The following is a 17,568-nucleotide window of genomic DNA, read 5'->3' as shown; positions in this document are numbered from 1 at the left end:
TGCTGAAGTCTTCATTGTTTTTCTTTTCAGAGCCCTAGCAGTCAGGGGGATATTTCTCAGAATTGTTCATTTGTTTATTTCTTCCTTCCTTCCTTCATTCAACCAGCTCTCACCTAGCATCTAGGCCCTGTGCTGGCAGCAGGGATTCAAAAATGACTCAGCTCAGTCCATCCTCAAGAGAGCACCCATTCTAGTGATGGAAACTTGAAAACTGATCATTAGGGCACAGGGGCAAGGATTACACGGAGGGAGTCAGAGTGTGGTGGGACACGGTAAAGAGAACTCAGAAAAGACTAACCACTGATGGGAAAATACAACTAAAAACAAAATCTCCTGCCAACCCACAAAACCTCTCCACAAAGGTAGACAAGAAAGAAAAGTCTTATTATTGAATAAGCATTAAACCAAAACGTGATACGCATCACAACCAATCCACTAAGAGATTGCAAAGACAGAAAGAAATCTTACCCTTTTATATAGCCAAGTGCATACAACTTATTGCATACATTTTCTCAAGATAAACCATAACTAGTACTCAAGTAAGAGGACTTGACAGAACCATCTGTCACACATAAATCATCCTAAATTCACCTGGTGAATGGGCAGCCATCTGTATCTGCTAATGGCCTTTATCCAAAGGAAAAACAGATTTCTCATATCTTTATGACAAGAGGTAGGTTTGCAACTTGGAACGAGGTACCAGCTGAAGTTAGGATCCTACACTCCCACAGAAACAGAGATAGGACATTATCTTCTTTAACTATTAAATTTCAAAGAGATGGCTCCCAGGTCCTTGAGAAAAACATTCTAGGGTTGTAAAACTGGCAAGTCTTTTTTAAAAAGATTCACATTCATCTCAAAAGGGTAGAGAAAGAATTCACAATTACAAGTTTTCTAAAGTAAATACTCTTTTAAAAGTGAGGGGGAGGAGAGTCTTTTCCCTTTTTGCACCAAGAATAATTAATTTTTCCTACTTTTAGTATTTGTCCTTACACCCCTCATTTCACAAATATTCTCACAGCTAATATTTATCGAATGCTTACTATACAAGGTGATTTGCATACAACTGCCTCCGTTAATCCTCCCAATAACCTAAAGATACTGTCATTACCATTCCCATTTGATGGATGACTACACGGTGGCCCCAAAGGTTAAATGACTTGCCCACAAGATCGTACGGTGAGTAAATGGCTGAGTTAGGATTCCAGCCCAGGGCTGTCCGATTCCACAGTCAACGACCTTATTCACCAGGCTACAAGGCTGCCAGAGAGGAGGCTGAATCCCAGTAGTTCTTACAGGACCCCATCCTGGACTTTGGGGACGGGGAGAAGAATACTAGGTTGCGGGGAGAGGGCTACCGCAGGCCCCACGGTGTCCCAAAATAACCTCTGCCCGAGGCCAGGAAGGTCCAGAGGGATTAAGGATTGGCTGCTTGCCCAAGAAAAAGAGGCATTTTAGAATTTATACAGGACCGCCCTCCATTAACAGCGAGGCCCCAGAGCCACCACGCCGCCGACCTCGCGCAGCCGCTAACCACACCCTCGACTCGACCTCGAGGCACCGCGTCATCGCTGAGTCCAGCCCTGCAATCCATCCTCTCGGTCCTCTTCTGCTCCGGCCTCGCAACAGCCTCGATTGGTCGAGCCTGAGCCACCGCGGCGGCGCACGCGTAACGCGGTCCGTACGGAGAAGGCAACGGCGGCGGCGCGGGCCCCTAGAGGTCAGAAGTCACCATGCTGAGGGCCGCGTCGAGGATGCTGAGTTCCATTCGGAACCAGGCAGTGGCCCAGGCCCCTGTCCTCGGGCTGGCAGGCGGAGGGAGCGCCAGGCTTCCTTCCAACCAGTGGCGCCTGCTGCCTCGAAGTGAGGGGCGGAGAAATGGGACGGCGGGCGTCGGCAAATGGGGTTCGGCGGAGATACAGGATACGCGGGACCGGGATAGGGGAGAAGCGCAGAGGCAGGATAAGGGAGAAATGGCGGTGGGTGGGCCAGAAGTGAGAGGAGCTGGGAAAGACATGGGGCAGCGGGTGGGGAAGAGATGGGGCGGCGCTTAGGTGCAGAGGGGCGTAGACCATGGAGGAAAGGTGATGCAAGGGGCGTAGAAAGTAACTGAGACTGGACCACTCAAGGGGATGGGCCTCAGTCCTCTCTCTCGTGCGCAGGTCTCCTTCAAGCCGCCCGCGGATATGCCACTCAGAAACCAGGTAGGAAGTCCTAAGATGGGACTTGGGGCGGAAAAGAGACCGCCAGGAAAGCTTGGGGTGGCCAAGGGGGTAGAGGTTAGAGCCACTAGATGGAGTGGGCAAAGGGGTGGGCCAGAAGTTCTGTGTAGAAAATCTCCACGTCCGCCTTGCACAGAGGCTTAGGCCTGAAGCCTCCTTGGGAGGGCGGGCGGGAGAGGACAAGAGCTTTCCAAGGTGGGTGCGAGTGAAAATGAGCTGGCCAGAAGGAGTGCGTGGCTGGCACCACCCAGGGCTGCCTAGAATAGAGTACCTTGTGTCTGTCCTTCTGAGATGAAGGATGTACTTTCTCATTCCAAGAGAGTATGCATAGCGGTTAAGATCCCTCTCATTAAGTAAATGATACTGGGCAAGTTACTTCCTCTCTCCAAGCCTCATTTCTAAAATGAGTGTAAAGTATCCATTTGAGAGGATTGTTAGGATTCAACAGTAACACCTGAAAAACATCCTTAGCACTGTGCTCAATAAATTGTAGTGTCTATTAGTATTTATTGCGCTTAATATTGTTTGCATAGTGGCAGAATAGGGTCTGACTGGAGAGGATAAGTTGATCTACCCTATGACTCTCCATCACCAACAAGGGATGGGCAGGGATGCACACACCAAGGCTGAAGTTCTTAGGGCTAAAGCTAGCCATTCCTCCTCAGCCCCCTTTTTCATTCATGCAGCGTCAAAGAACAAAACCACGACACATTTAGTGAAAGATCTCAATTGGCTTTACTGTGATTTTCGAATCTGGCAACACATTATTCCATAAGATAGAGTAAGTGTTCCAATGAGGTCAGCAGAGGAGGCTGAAGAAAGATACTGAGAACAAAAAGCAGATTGATCATTTCAAAGTTACTTTCCTAATAAGGTGGGGACAGGAAGACAACAATAGAAAAATAATAATCAGGTTACTTCAGGCTATCTATTTTGTGTAAGAATTAAAGCAGAGGGAACTTCATTATCATACCTATTGAAGATTAAAATTAGCCTGTGGGAAATCGGCTGTTACTCTTTCTCCTGCCTTCTCGCAAGGTCAGACCACAATCTAAGTGACATGGAACTTAGTTGGGGTGACTTCATTTTGATTTTTAGTCTGGTCTTTTGGGACCTAGTACAGACACTTAGTCCAAAACAGTGGCTTCCGATCATTTGTATTTAACAGTAGTTTGTTTGTTGAGTGCCTATTCTAGGCTGGGCCATGGACCAGACTGTGGGATATTCAAGGAGAGTCAAACTCAGTCCTGTCCCCAGGACAACCCATCCTAGTGAATAACTAGACCATCCACCTGATAACTGAAGAGCCAGACAGGTGTGTGAGAGGTGCAGGCACAGTATGGGTCTTGGGAAAAGCCATCTACTCCTAGCATGACATGTCAAGGCAGGTGTTCACAGGGTCTGCAGAGGAGAAACTGAGCCCAGAGATATCCACTTCCTTGCCTGAGAACGTGGGTGTCTCTTCTGGAGTTGGAGAGAGTGAGGAGAATGAAGTCTGGGAGGATGGGCAATGAGAGTTGACCGGGTGTTTTCCATCCCTATACTTGCCAGTCCAGTCTAGCCAAGACGATGACCCGCCCCCTTCTGCGCTGCTCAAAGACTACCAGAACATCCCTGGAATTGACAAGTAAGCAGGAAGAAACGTATTTGAGGAGGCAGGGGACCCTGGGTGGATTGGCTGGGAGGGGGGAAAGACAGTGGCTTCGAGGCTTGGCCTGCTGTATCTGAAACTTGATTATAGAATGAGGTAGAGAGCTATAGAGGCCCAGGTGTGGCGAGGGCAGCAGGGGCAGATGGCACTCATGGAGCTCAACTACTTGCTTTTTTTTTTTTTTGTATTCTGGGTGGAGACCCATCTATGCCACTGGATACACCAAGGAGCTAACATGCCTCATGGGTCTTTGTAGAAATCTCATCTCTTGATTCTCACAAAAGCCACGTGAGGGAAGAAATTGTATCCCCAATTTATAGCTTATCAAGCTGCTCAGTGTCATACAGCTTCTAAGGAGCAGAGCTGGGATGTAAATCCAGGGCTTACTGACACCAAAGCCACAGTCCTGCTCAGGCCCTGTCCTGTGTGGTGGGAGCTGGGCAGTCCCTCCTCCAGTCTCTCCCACTGTGCAGTTTGACTTGAAGTGTATTGAGACAGATTGACCCATGTTCTAGCTAAAATGGAAATGATGAGACTGGAACACTGGAGTCGACAGCCCCAGTTTTCCGTAATTATCACATCATTCCATGTTCTCAGCCCAGCAAGCCAGATCCATGCTGAATTTTTAATCCCTGGGAAATGGCTGCCCACCTCCAGAGAGACTCGTGCTGGAGAAAGAATTTTCAGTCATCCTTGCTTTTCAAACTAAAATGAAAATGGCATTGCTTCCCCACTTCCTGTCTCTTATTGCTGTGGTTTTTCCACAGGATTGATGATGTCGTTAAAAGACTCTTGTCTTTGGAAATGGCCAACCAGGTAAGTGGCCTATACCAAATCTCAGCCTCAACCTCCCTCATTCCTCTCCTCTGGGACTCCCTCCTACCCTGGTTAGGACCCCCATTCCGTGCTTCTCCAGTCACAGCACTTATCCCATGGTCATTCTGCATCCACTTGTCAATACCCCCAGACTGAGCATCTAGAGGGCAGGGACAGTTTTGTTCCCCCAGCACCTGACAAAAAGAAAAGTGCTCAATAAAGGTCTGATGCATAAATGAATGAATAAGTGTTGGGAAAATGGAATAATTGATCAGGCTCCCCTCACCTCAGAGCTGGTTCAGGGTGGTTCAGTAAACATTGTGTGTATGGGTGGAGTAAGTGCGCCTGCACGGTGGCGTGCTTTGGCTGGTGTTTTACTGCCTCAGCACCCACCCTGTGCAACCATGTTTTCCCAGACCTGCAGCTTCCAAGGACTATGTGGCCAGTTGCCTAGCTTATAGACCTGCGTGAAGGGGTCTGGTGACCCAGCCTGGCATGTGAGGGGTTTGTGACCCAGTCTGTGAATGGGCTTGAGGGGTCTGGGAGCTCCAGACCCAGCCCTAGCTCAACCATTGGCCCAATCGGTGCAGGATTACCGGCAAGTAAAAGAGCCCGACAACTGGCATGGTCACCTAGCTTTACAATTGGCGTCACGAACAGGATTAAGAGCTAGACAATTGGTGCTGTAAGGATTCCAAACATTAGCTTAGCAGTAGCCAGACAATAAGGTTTGGGGACTTCACTCAATAAGCCATTTCTCCTGTCAGTATCCTTGGCTTTGGGCTCACCTAGATGTGAATAGCCAGCTGGTTGTCCAAGGACATGGTGAGCAAAGTGAAGTCAGGCCCTGAGCCTTATGGACCTCATTGCTATAACTGCAGCCAGGGCCTTGGGGGTAGGAGGGCTAGTTCTTAGGGGGTGGCAGACCACACAGATTTTCTCTGTCTCTGTCTTCAACAGAAGGAGAAGCTAAAAATCAAGCAAGAACTGTTGATGAAAAAAGTCGCGGCAAACCCTGAGGACACCCGCTCCCTGGAGGCTCGAAGTTGGTCAGAGGGCCCTTGGGGAATGGGGGTGCATGGGAATCTGCTAGGTGGTACCTTATCTAGAGCCCTTGTCTACACTTAGATGAGGCTCAGGAAAGGGAGAGACATGAAGGACCTATGGCAATGATAACTGTAATCTATATCCCAAGCTCTGTGATGCTGGAGTCAGCGGCCAGGTCCTGCCTCGACCCTCTCTGAGAGCTTGGGCTAGTCACCAGTCCTCTCTTGGAGCCTTTGCTTCCTAGATATGGGGGAGTTGGAGAGACAGGGCAGAGATAATGTTACCTACCTCATGGTAGGATTATGAGAAGCTAAGGGATATAAACACACCTTGGAATCTAAAAAGCTAATGCTCTGTTGATAATAATAGTAAGACTAATATTTAGTGAACCCTGATGTGCCAGACAGACACTGTGCAGCATTCCAAAGGGCATAATGTTTCTACTTTGGTTTTGAGTTAGAACTAGCAGTAGTACTCATTAGCTGTGAGTGAAAAGCCCACCACATCGCCCTTGGCAGTGGGTGCAATTGATCTTCATTAACCACTGGGAGCAAATGAGGTAGGTTCAAGGCCTGCATGGGGGCTGCACATTATCTCACCTTTGACATTGCCCTGTATTATAGCTGCCTCCTCCTCCTCTACCTCACTGCCTTCATTCTTTTTTTCTCCCTCTGCCAGGGATTAAGGTCTAATGAGTTCATCTTGGATGCTAAACCCCCATGGAAAAGATCTGGAGGCCCAACTCCAGGGTTCTCTGTAATCCCTTTTGAGAAGATGAGTTTCAGCTTCCCTTGGTCCCACTGAAACCCTGGCCTAGGGACCCTCTAAACTGCAGAAAGGGCTGTTTATCTCACCACACCTGTCTCTACATTATCACTGCTGAAATCTCCCAGATTGGTAGGAACAGATGGCCTTTTTGCCAAGACACCAGTGAAGTGATAACTAGAATCCTCCTTTACCAACAAGCATTGGTCCTGCCCTTTCATTACTTAGTTTTCTGAAAGCAAGTTGCTTTCTAGCAGAGTGTCTGCTCTAGAGAACCCCTTGGGAGCCAAAGGTCATCTCTGTCTTTCACTGTTGTAGCTAAGGTAGCTAAGGTGGTGAAGGGGCTGTGTGGTCAGGGCCAAGGTTTCCACTGAACTCTCTGCAGCACTCCTAGAACCCAATGTGTATACTGGGAAGGACCTGCTGGAGTGACAACCTCTCTTTGGGGACAGCTTCTGCATTTTCCCCTATCTTTGCAATACAGGTGGGAATCAAAGAAGAGGATGCCCAAAAGAAGGATATTCCAGGGCCCTGGGAGACAAGAAGGAGCTGATGATTCTGAAAACTCATTAGTGAAAGCACAGAGATGATGGTGGCAGCTGGAAGTGGAGAGGCAAAGAGTAGACCCTTGACAGTTATAGAATCCTATCTTACTGCCTTGACTAGGATCTTGAGTACAGTGTCAAATCGTTAACCATTATAGCATTCATCCTGGTCTAATTCCTGAATTTAATGAGAATGCTCTAAACTTTTACCATTAAGAATGCTATTTGCTGTGACTTTTGGATGATACCTTTATAAGATTTAGGAATATAAGGTTAAGCCCTTCCTTAGACTTTGCTTTCTAAAGGAAAGATAATCCAAAATCATCTACAGTCTTGAAATTCAGAGTGCTTTAGGATTTATAGAGAGCTATATGAGAGAATTGGTGATTGTTATTCCTTGAGTTCTTAATACATAACCCAGGCCTGGGCCCTTCCTTCCTCTGTGCCCTGCTCTCATCCTGTGTGGTTTGTGGTTTCAGTTGTTGCCTTGACCGTCAAGATCCGCAATTATGAAGAACACTTGCAGAAACATCGAAAGGTAAACCCTGGATATCATTCACAGTTAAACAGCAGCCGCCTGTGGGAGAGGAGTCTGGGAGGTGAAGGGCTCTGGGTCCAGAGAAGCAGTTTAAGAAAGTGGCTACAACATGATAGTACCCACCCCTTAGCTCCAATGGGAAAAACACTTCCCTCCTGCCTCTGGAGGAGAAATGGGAGCTTTACAGGGCTGTGTTGAGTGTCACCAGTGGTTAAGAACAGAAATTTTAGGGCTGGCCAGTTAGCTCACTTGGTTAGAGTGGTGTGGATAACACCAAGGTCACGGGCTCAGATCACTGTACCAGCTAGCCGCCAAAGAAAATAATAAAGAACACAAACTTTAGAGCATGGTCATTGTATTGGGCACATGAGTCCTACTGAATATTTGTTGAATGCATGAATGGAGTCAGATTGCCTTGGGTTCAAATCCCAGCTCTGCCATTTCCACTTAACTAGCTGTGTGACTTTGGAGAGTCTGAGCCTCAGTTCTCTTTATCTGTAAGATACAGATCATAAGAATACCTGCTCACAGGATTGCAAGGATTACGTGAAATAATAATAGCAGCCAACATAATGCATATAAAGACTTTAGCGGGGCCGGCCCGTGGCTCACTCGGTAGAGTGCGGTGCTGATAACACCACGGCCCCGGGTTCGGATCCCACATAGGGATGGCCAGTTCGCTCACTGGGTGAGCGTGGTGCTGACAACACCAAGTCAAGGGTTAAGATCCCCTTACCGGTCATCTTTTAAAAAAAAAAAAGACTTAAGGCCCCATGCTAAATACTTTACCTGATTCAATTCAGTTAACCCTCTTTCTTCCCCATTTTACAGAGGAATAATCTAGTCACGGAGTGTTGAAGTTACTCCTCAAGGCACACCACTGTGCAGAGACTTGAAGCGAGGCATTCTTGCTACCCGGCTCATGTTTACCATTGTGCAATATCAGCACAGTGGCACAGAGCTGCTGTAATTAGGCAATTGCTGTTATTTTTAATAAACACATGTTTGTGAATACAGACTGGTCCAGCACCATGCCTGGCACCTCAGTGTTCCATGGAGCTGGTTGAGCATGCTCCTCGGAGATCACAATTTTGTTCATTTGGGGCATGGAACCCCAGCCCCACTGCAGAGGTCCCTCACAGAGCAGCACCCAGCTGGGGTCTCCAGGAGGAGCACAAGGTTGGCCTTCCTGTCTACCCCAGCTGACAATTTGCTAAGCTGTGAAGAGGGTGAATGGGTGGTGTAGGGGAAAGAGCATGAGATTTGGAGTCAGACCAATAGACTGGATTCAAGACCTAACCTCAGCACTCAGAGTTCTAAGGACCTTTTGTGGATCAGATAACACCTTTGAACCTTTATTTTTCCATCTGTAAAATGGGAATATCAGTGATAATATCTCCCTTAGGTTTACACTAATATTTCCTTAAGATTGTTGGGAAATTTCAATGAGATGATAAAATGACCATTCTTTGTCACTGTGAAGTGGCATACGACTTTATTTTATATAGTACTGAAAGTAATACAGACTCTCTTACAGGACAAAGCCCACAAACGCTATCTGCTAATGAGTATCGACCAGAGGAAAAAGATGCTCAAAAACCTCCGTAAGACCAACTATGATGTCTTTGAGAAGACATGCAAGGAGCTGGGGATTGAGTACACCTTTCCTCCTCTGTATTACCGGCGAGCTCACCGCCGCTTTGTGACCAAGAAGGCTCTATGCATTCGGGTATGAGTCAGAATTGCCACTTTGGTTGGTCCTATTCTGAGACTGGGATGGAGGGAGCAGTAGGGAGGGGTCGTCTATTTCTGATAGAGGCATGGAACTGGCCCCGGGGCCTGGAGTGAGCCCAGGGAAGTCACAGGCCACCAGCCTCATAGAGAAAGGCTGGGGTTACCATCTGAGGAGACAGTTCCCACCCCACGTGCTCCAAGTTTGGGGTTTTTCATAGGATTATGAAGCCTTTTACTGTCCTTTCACTCCCAGGTTTTCGAGGAAGTTAAAAAGTTGAAGAAGCAAAAAAGGATCTTGAAAGCTGTAGCAACAGCAGCCCGAAAACAAGACCAGAAGAACCCAGAGAGCCCTTCCGAAGCCTCATCGGAGGCACTCAAAGAAAACCAATAAATTCTGTCAAAATTACTTCTGCCTTGAAGAATGGTAGGAAAGAAGATGGGGCTCTTTTGGCCTGCAGAGACGGAGGAATTCATTCTTTCATTCAGCCCTGGGATCCTAGAATAGTCTGAAACAGAGTCCCTGCCTCACCCACCAGAGGACACACTCTCATAATACACATCCCACACTCACCTTAACAACTACCTGTTGTCCAGGTGGCACAGAGGAAGGGTGGCTGGCCAGCTCTAGGAGCTGCCTTCTAGACTCAGCCCTAAAGGATGAGTAGGAGTTCACTGAGCAGAGATGGGGAGGGAAGGCATCTCAGGCAAAGAAGGTGCGTGCTGTATTGAGAGAGCAGTAAAATAAAGCTTGAAAGAAAGATTGAAGCTGGGGTGTGAGAGGCTTTACATGCTAGGCTGAGGAAATTACACACCTGCCTCTAGGGAGTGAGGAGACAGTTAAGGTTTTAAAACCGAAGGAGTACTGATAGCAACAGGTCTCTGTTTTAAATTGTTAAGCATCCATAGTGTGAAGAGTAGATGGGAGGGGGAGAGATCAGAGCAATTTATTTTAGGGGTGGGGATATTGGTATTCAGATTGAAAATCTGACAAAAACTACAAGTCCTATCCCCAGGAAACTATACCTACACAAAACATTGCTTATAGATTCTGGGGAGTTAAGGATACCCCCTTCACTGTAAAGCCCACCCATGTAACCAAGTTAAGTGCCAAGGCTTTGAACATGCTTGCTATGTTTGAGAAACCTAAAGAAAACTTTGTCTAAAACTGAGTGAGCAAAGAGCAGTAGGAAGAGATGAGTACTTCTGGGTGTATTAGTGTACTCAGGCTGCCATAACAAATACCATAGATAGGGTGGCTTAAACAACAGAAACTTATTTTCTCACATTCTGGAGGCTGGGAAGTCTTAAGATCAAGGTGCTGACTGGTTCGGTTTCTGGTGAGGGCTGTCTTCCTGGTTGGCAGAGGCCACCTTCTTAATATATCCTCACATGGCCTTTCCTTGGTGCATGCACTGGAAGGAAGATCTCTATCTTATTATGAGGCCACTAATCCTATCTTTAGGGCCCCACCCTCATGATCTGCTCTAACCCTTTACCTTTCAAAGGCCCCATCTCCAAATACCATAACTGGAGTTAGGGCTTCAACATATGGATTTGGGGGAACACAAACATTCAGTCCCTAACACTAGAGAAAACACTGGACTTCATCCTGAGAAGGAAAGCTAAAAAGTGAAGAATGTGTTAAAAGTGCTGTCCCAAGAACAGTTGGAAATTTAGATCAAGGACTAAGAGAGGTGTGGACTAGAGAGGTTTGGGAGTTGTTAACAGTGATTGAAGCAACGAGTGTGAGTAAAATTGCCCAGGCAGGGAGTGTAGATGAAGAAAAGGGTCATGTCTGGATGGGGCATAGCCTGAAGGTGAAGTGAGGGTTGGACAGACAACCTGGGATCCTGCAGAATCAAGTGAGCTGACAGGCTCAGAACTGAAGATGAATTGTTCAGATATCGCCTCCAGGAACAGTAGGGAAGGCCTTTAATGGGACAAGACTTATGAATGGACACAGCTACTTAGAGATACTGTGCTAGAGGGCCGGATGCCAACAACATTTCAGGGGGGGGCTTAGCAGAGTGGAAGGAGAGAAAAAGGAATACACATTAATGGACCTGGTCCTACAAGAAAGGCTTTAAAGTGCTACCTCAGGCACATTATCTGATATTCAGAGCCCCTTAACTTCCCACATTGGCTAATTCTCATTTTACCATGAGCATACTACTGAGGACTAAGAGGTTAGGTAATGTCCAGATTCACACAGCTGGTTAGAGACAGGCCTAAGATTCAGACCCAGGTCTATCTTAACCCCAAAGCCTATGTTTTGTCCATTATACCACACTGCGTAGGGACAAAAATGGTCTGAGAACCTAAGGGAGGAGTACACTAGAGCAAACTCAAATGCCTTTAGGAGCCAGGCAGGTAACATAAATGCATAAAGAACTGGCATACAGTAATGATGTGAAGCCGCTTATTACGTTCCTATCCTAGTTATATACATATTCCCTTTTAAAACGGTGCATAGACCAGGAAAATAACCAAATCAAAGCCTTGTGCTGCCAGCTTTTGACTACTGTATGTATAGTCCTGATGCTGAGATGTCAATTTAGGGAAGGACCAAAAAATACTCATGGCGAAGCAGTTTCAGTGGGGTGAAGGGAGCCTAATTCCAGTTGCGGTGAGGTGACGAGTGAAGATGTTAAGAAGTTCAGGCTGTGAGTATAACTACTCAAAAAACGTGGGAAGGGAAGGAAGGAAAACGAACTAGAGGGTATGGAATGGACTTGAGCTTGGCAAATGTCAAGGCAAGACTTCCAGTGGTGTGGTTTTGAGGAAGAGAATGTGGGCAAGTTGCCCACAGAGGGGGCAAACTGCTGAGATGGGTTGGGGGGGGGAGGATGGGCAGGTGCAAGAAATGGCTCTAGAAAGGTAGTTGGAGCCAGAGTGGAGAGCCTTGAATGCTGTGCCTACGCATCTAAGACTGATCTGCCAACAGTAGGAAGCCACTCACTGAAGGGATGTGTCATGTTGAAAGTGATGTCTTCTGAAATTTACCTAGCAGCCAGTGCAGGGTAGAGCAGAGAAGAGAGCAGTGATATGGAGGAACATAGTGAAGCAGATAGAAAAAATAAAGGAAGGGATAAATGTGAGAAAGATTTTGGAGGAAAAAGCAGAATTTGGACACTGATAATAGGACTCAGGGAGATAGATTTGGAAGCCAAGTCTCAAGTTTCAAGTCTGAGTAGCTGGAGGGAAAGATGATTAGTACTTAGAAGGACAGAAATTTACGAAATTTACAAAAATGGTTGTTCATCAAAATAAAAACGTTCAGTAGTAGATAGCCAGAAGGTGATCCTGGAGCCCAAAGGGGAGGTGGAGAAGGGGGTCATTGCCGTCAAAGCAGACAACCGGCTGGGAGGCCCGTTAACAGCAGGAAGGAGGGAACTTCGGGGAGCCCCCAGCGCGCATGTCTGGGAGCGGGGCAGACAGGACCAAGCCTGGTTGGCTTCCCGGAGTCTGAAACCAGGTGCGGAGGCAATCAAATGATTCGAGGTCTTCTGTCCCTTCTTCCATCTGACAGAAACGTCCGTTACCATTTATCGAGTGCTTTCGCAGCGTTTTCCATGACCCCACTGATCCCCACACACACACACCCCGCACCTCCCTCCGTGTGACATACGAGGAAGCCGAGGCTCAAGGTCACAGCTAGGAAACAGCGACCCGAGGCCGCTCTAAAGAGCTTTGGTTCGGGTTTTCCTCTCTTACGGCCCGTCAGGCCCCGAGCCCCGCGGCCGGCCTGCAGACGCTGCCTCTGCCCTCGCCCTTGCGAGGGAGGCTTGAGAAACTCAAACTCAGCGCTCCCGGCTCAGGCCAACCGCCAGCCCTGTCAGGCTCGAACCAATCCACCGGGGCGATCCCCGCCGCCCGGCCCAATGAGCGTCCGCCCTCAGGGCACCTCCCACCAAAAAGCCTTCTGATTGGCTCTCTCTTCCCATCTGCGGCGTTGCCCTAGCAACCAGGCTTCAGGGACGCGGCGGCCGGGCCTCCAGGCCACTGGCTACAGAGTCCCGGGGGTCTTCGCCAGTACTGCTGACTTCAAGCAGCATGTCGGTGCGGACGCTACCGCTGCTATTCTTGAACTTGGGTGGGGAGATGCTTTACATCCTGGACCAGCGGCTGCGGGCCCAGAACATCCCCGGAGACAAGGCCCGCAAAGGTGAGAGACGCCTGACCCGCACCCCTAACCCCGCAGCCCGGCCCCCTAGCCGTCGCCCCGGCACGGGCGGGGCCCCTTTACAGCATGACCAACACCCCATGCACGCTGCGCTCTTATAGCCAGGAACCTTCTTCACAACGCCACAGCCCCATCCAGTTAGAGTCCATCAGGAGTCAAATTCTGTAAAAGATCTTTTCACAGCAGAGGAATTTAATACCCCCATTGAATATAATTAGGGTACCTGATTCCCCCAATTTCCCCATGCCCTCATATGAGAGAGTTGGTTTCCCAATCTCTCTTGACAACCGGTCTCTTCCAGATGTACTAATCCCAGCTGTCCACCACCTGACAACATACCCTTCGCTAGTGCAAGCATCCTTTTTATCCCCAAGGAACAGGTTCTGATTCTCCATTCCTCTGTGTAGGATCCTCCCACAGAAGCTGGTCTTATTCATTTCACAAGCTGTTTCTAGAAATGTGGGGTTCTAAACAAATACAGATAAAGAAGAAAACATTCAAAAAAAAATGTAAGACTTTCCCTTCACAAGTGTTGGAGGAGAATGTAACTGTAAAAATAATTGCATGAGAGCTTCTAAAATGCAAAATCCAGGGCCAGCCCGTGGCTCACTCGGGAGAGTGCGGTGCTGATAACACCAAGGCCCCGGGTTCGGATCCCATATAGGGACGGCCGGTTAGCTCGCTGGGTGAGCGTGGTGCTGACAACGCCAAGTCAAGGGTTAAGATCCCCTTACCGGTCATCTTTAAAAAAAATAAAAAATAAATAAAAAATAATAATAAAATGCAAGATCCAGCTCCCCTATACACCACCTCTAATCTCCAAAGAAATGACTACCCAGAAATCTCTGCCACGCTTTTCCTTTCTCTCTTTTCCTCCCTTCTCAGCAAACAACTGCTTTCACCAGATTTTCTCGAATTAACTATGAAGTAGATATTATATTTCAAAGTAGAGGAGGAAAAGTTGATATAAAGGCAACTGCCATGGCCACCGATCAAAACATTTATTCTCTCCAACAGTCTCCATATGCTCAATTGATGTTAAACACACATTCAGATGTTAAGTATACATATGCAGATATTAATCATTGTGTCTGTGTGATTAAGTCCAAGTACATGCATAAAGAGATATGATACCAAAAGAATCTGTTCTGACCAGGTCAGCTAAATGATAGTGACTTGGGAGATCTGGGATAAGTCAGTAATCATATCCACCTGTCCTGGGAAACGTTATCATAAGACCATTTTACTTAGAAACAGTCATAATGGTTCCAGAAAGCCATAAAATAACCTAGAATACTAATTATTACCTTACCCCAGATCCCTGCATGTAGGATGTAACATAGTAACAATCCCAAATCTATATCTGTCACGTACTACCAGTAGAAAGTCTGATAAAATAATTAGATGGAGCTGTCTTTCTCTCTCTCTCTCCTTTGACCCTTTGCCCTTCTTGTGATTATAAAATGTTAAACTCTTCTGGCTCTCTTTGGAACACATTTTCAGGGCTACCTGATTTATGTGTCTCCTTGATCGCAATCCTCATATTGGCTCAGTAAATCCTTGCTATATGTATTTGGTCTGTTTCTTTTTAGGTCAACAGATATAAAGAACTCCCTATAGCATACCCCCTCCATCACTCTGCACACTGCTGCCAGTGAGCTTTCTAAAATACAGACCAGTCGGTGATGGGCCATAATAATCATATACATTGTATATTGACAAAATAAAAATTAAAAAAATAAAAAATAAAAAAAAAATAAAATACAGACCTGTCCATACTCCTCCCTGCTTTGTCAGCTCTTCCTCAGCTTTCCACTGCTGTCTGGATTGAGGCCAGGTCCTTGCACAGGACATTTCAGGGCCCTTCCTAATCAGATCTCTGTCCACCTCTACAGTCCCATCTCCCGCCACTGCCTTTTTCCTATTTTGTGTCCTAATAATACCAAACTGCTTGGAGATTTCCACTTAAATCATGTTCATTCATGTTTCCATGCTAGTAATCCCCATCCCTCCATTCCTCCCCTTCCATCCTGCATTATTCAGCTTAAGAAGCATCTCCTTCAGGAGGCCTCCCCACATTGAGAAAGGGCCTGCCCATACTCTCATGGTACCCATGCATGCTTCTCTCTGCCTTTATCACTGGCCATATCATACTGAAATAATCTGTGTATGTGTCTGTCTCCCCCACTTGATTGTCTTATTCATCTTTGCACTCCAGCACCTAGGATAATGCCTAGACCAGAATAAATTGGTTCTCAGTAGATGTTAGTTGAACTAATTGTCTAAATTGATAGTTTCATATGGCATTGTCACTTCTTCCTCAAGAGGGTACTGTTTTCCTTGGCACCTATGTTATCTGATCTCATTTGGGCTAATGGCACCAGTGAGGGTTCTCAGACTGGTAGTCTACATCTCGGAAGAGAGTAAATGAACAAGAGTATGCTCTCTGGAGTCATACAGATCTGGGTCCCAGTTCCAGCTTTGACATTTAACTAGTTGCATGACCTTGGGTGTAACCTCTATGAGCCTGTTTCTTTCTCCGTAAATTGGGAAGAAAAATACATACCTTAAAGCAAAGTTGTAAGAGTTGAATGAAATAATGTATTTAACATGTTTAGCACAATGAGTGATGGGTCTTATGTTATCTTTCGAGAGGCGGTGTGGTGAAGGCCCTGTGAATACTAGAGGACTGACTTAATCTTTGAACTATAGTTCTTCTGGTTTTGCTAGATTCAGCTTCAGGGAGCTTCAGCCATCTTTAGTAATTCATATTCACAATCTCATTCATTCCATGGTTTTTGGTTAACACCATGTAAGAACCTGTCCAGCACTTCTGCACCTTCACTGGAGGTAGGACTATGGATCAGACCAGTCCAGTAACTGATTTAGCTGGTAAGAGGAGGAGTAAAGGATTTGAACACAGGTCATTGAGCTCCACAGCTCATACTCTTAATTGATAAGCCCTTGACTGCTGAACTATGCTGCCATATCAAAATCTTTGGGAGGGTTGGTAGATCAAGAGGAAGGGGGGTTAGAAAAAATGTCCAATATAGTCACTGATTTTATAAAAGAAATGATAGAGATTAGTTGGCTGATGGGGATTTGTAGAAGATAGAGTGAGAAAGCAGGGGAGAGAGCACAGGATTCAAAAAGTTGAGAAACACTCATCTATTCTGCCGTTTAGTGTTGGTGTGGCTGCAGGAGTGAGAGCTGCTATAGCAGATGCCTGTACACAGAGGCCAGCAAAACACCAGACATGGTAAACTAGACCATGCTGAATCTTTGAATGGAAATCATATTTCTGGCTTCCAGTCAACATGGCAGAATAGATAGTCCACAGCATCACTCTCTCCCACAAATCAACCAATTTACAACTATAAAAAAGCAACCAAGGGGCCGGCCCCGTGGCGCACTGCTATAGTGCGCCGCTTGGGAAGCACGGCGGCGCTCCCGCCGAGGGTTCGGATCCCACATACAGACCGGTTCCCGCTCACTGGCTGAGCGAGGTGCGGGAGCAGCACCGAGGGTTGCGATCCCGTTGCTGGTCCCGGTCCGGTACGGGGGCGACACTGAGGGTTGCAATCTGTTGCCGGACACGGAAAAAGACAAAAAAAAAAAAAGCAACCAAGCTGGGACCGCTAGAGCTCAGGGGAAGAGGAGGAGAGACCTACAATGTTCATGAAGGTGGGAGAAGCCACAATGAGAAAGAGAAAAAACTGCTCAGAGTGTTTTGTACTGCAGCCACGTTAGGCCTGGAGCTGCTGAGCACATGGAACAGGAGTCAGCAGAATCCACAGCTGTGCCCTTCGGATGGAGTTGCTTGATGGCAGCAGGGGAGAAGGGGGCCTTGGTGGCCCCCAGGACAGCAAGACCACTAAGAGGGTTCCCATGGACCCACACAGGAGCGAGGAGCCACAACAACTGAAAAAAAGGAGCCATTCAGAGGCCGGTGAGTCATCACAAGGGACCGGTGCACAGCCCATCCTGTGGGAAGTGTTTGCAGCACAGGCGGTGGGGAAGATGGGCCCACCAGGAGAACACTGGGACACAGCAAGGACAGCTGATCC

General features: G+C 47.2%; 1 protein-coding gene across 1 annotated transcript; it reads left to right on the top strand.

The window, feature by feature from the left end:
• Positions 1-1,676: 1,676 nt before the first annotated feature.
• Positions 1,677-9,724, top strand: LOC103606068 (28S ribosomal protein S15, mitochondrial-like). The gene is made up of 8 exons (XM_008590664.1): positions 1,677-1,863; positions 2,163-2,204; positions 3,774-3,849; positions 4,641-4,689; positions 5,650-5,734; positions 7,526-7,584; positions 9,122-9,313; positions 9,572-9,724. Exons 1-8 carry the CDS (start codon positions 1,734-1,736, stop codon positions 9,707-9,709), a joined length of 771 nt encoding a protein of 256 aa, XP_008588886.1. The 5' UTR covers positions 1,677-1,733; the 3' UTR covers positions 9,710-9,724.
• Positions 9,725-17,568: the final 7,844 nt, after the last annotated feature.

The sequence above is a fragment of the Galeopterus variegatus genome, unplaced genomic scaffold (assembly GCF_000696425.1).
Source record: "Galeopterus variegatus unplaced genomic scaffold, G_variegatus-3.0.2 Scaffold6256, whole genome shotgun sequence".
Taxonomy (NCBI): Eukaryota; Metazoa; Chordata; class Mammalia; order Dermoptera; family Cynocephalidae; genus Galeopterus; species Galeopterus variegatus.
Note: the sequence above shows the minus strand (reverse complement) of the source record. Positions and strands in the feature narration are given on the sequence as shown.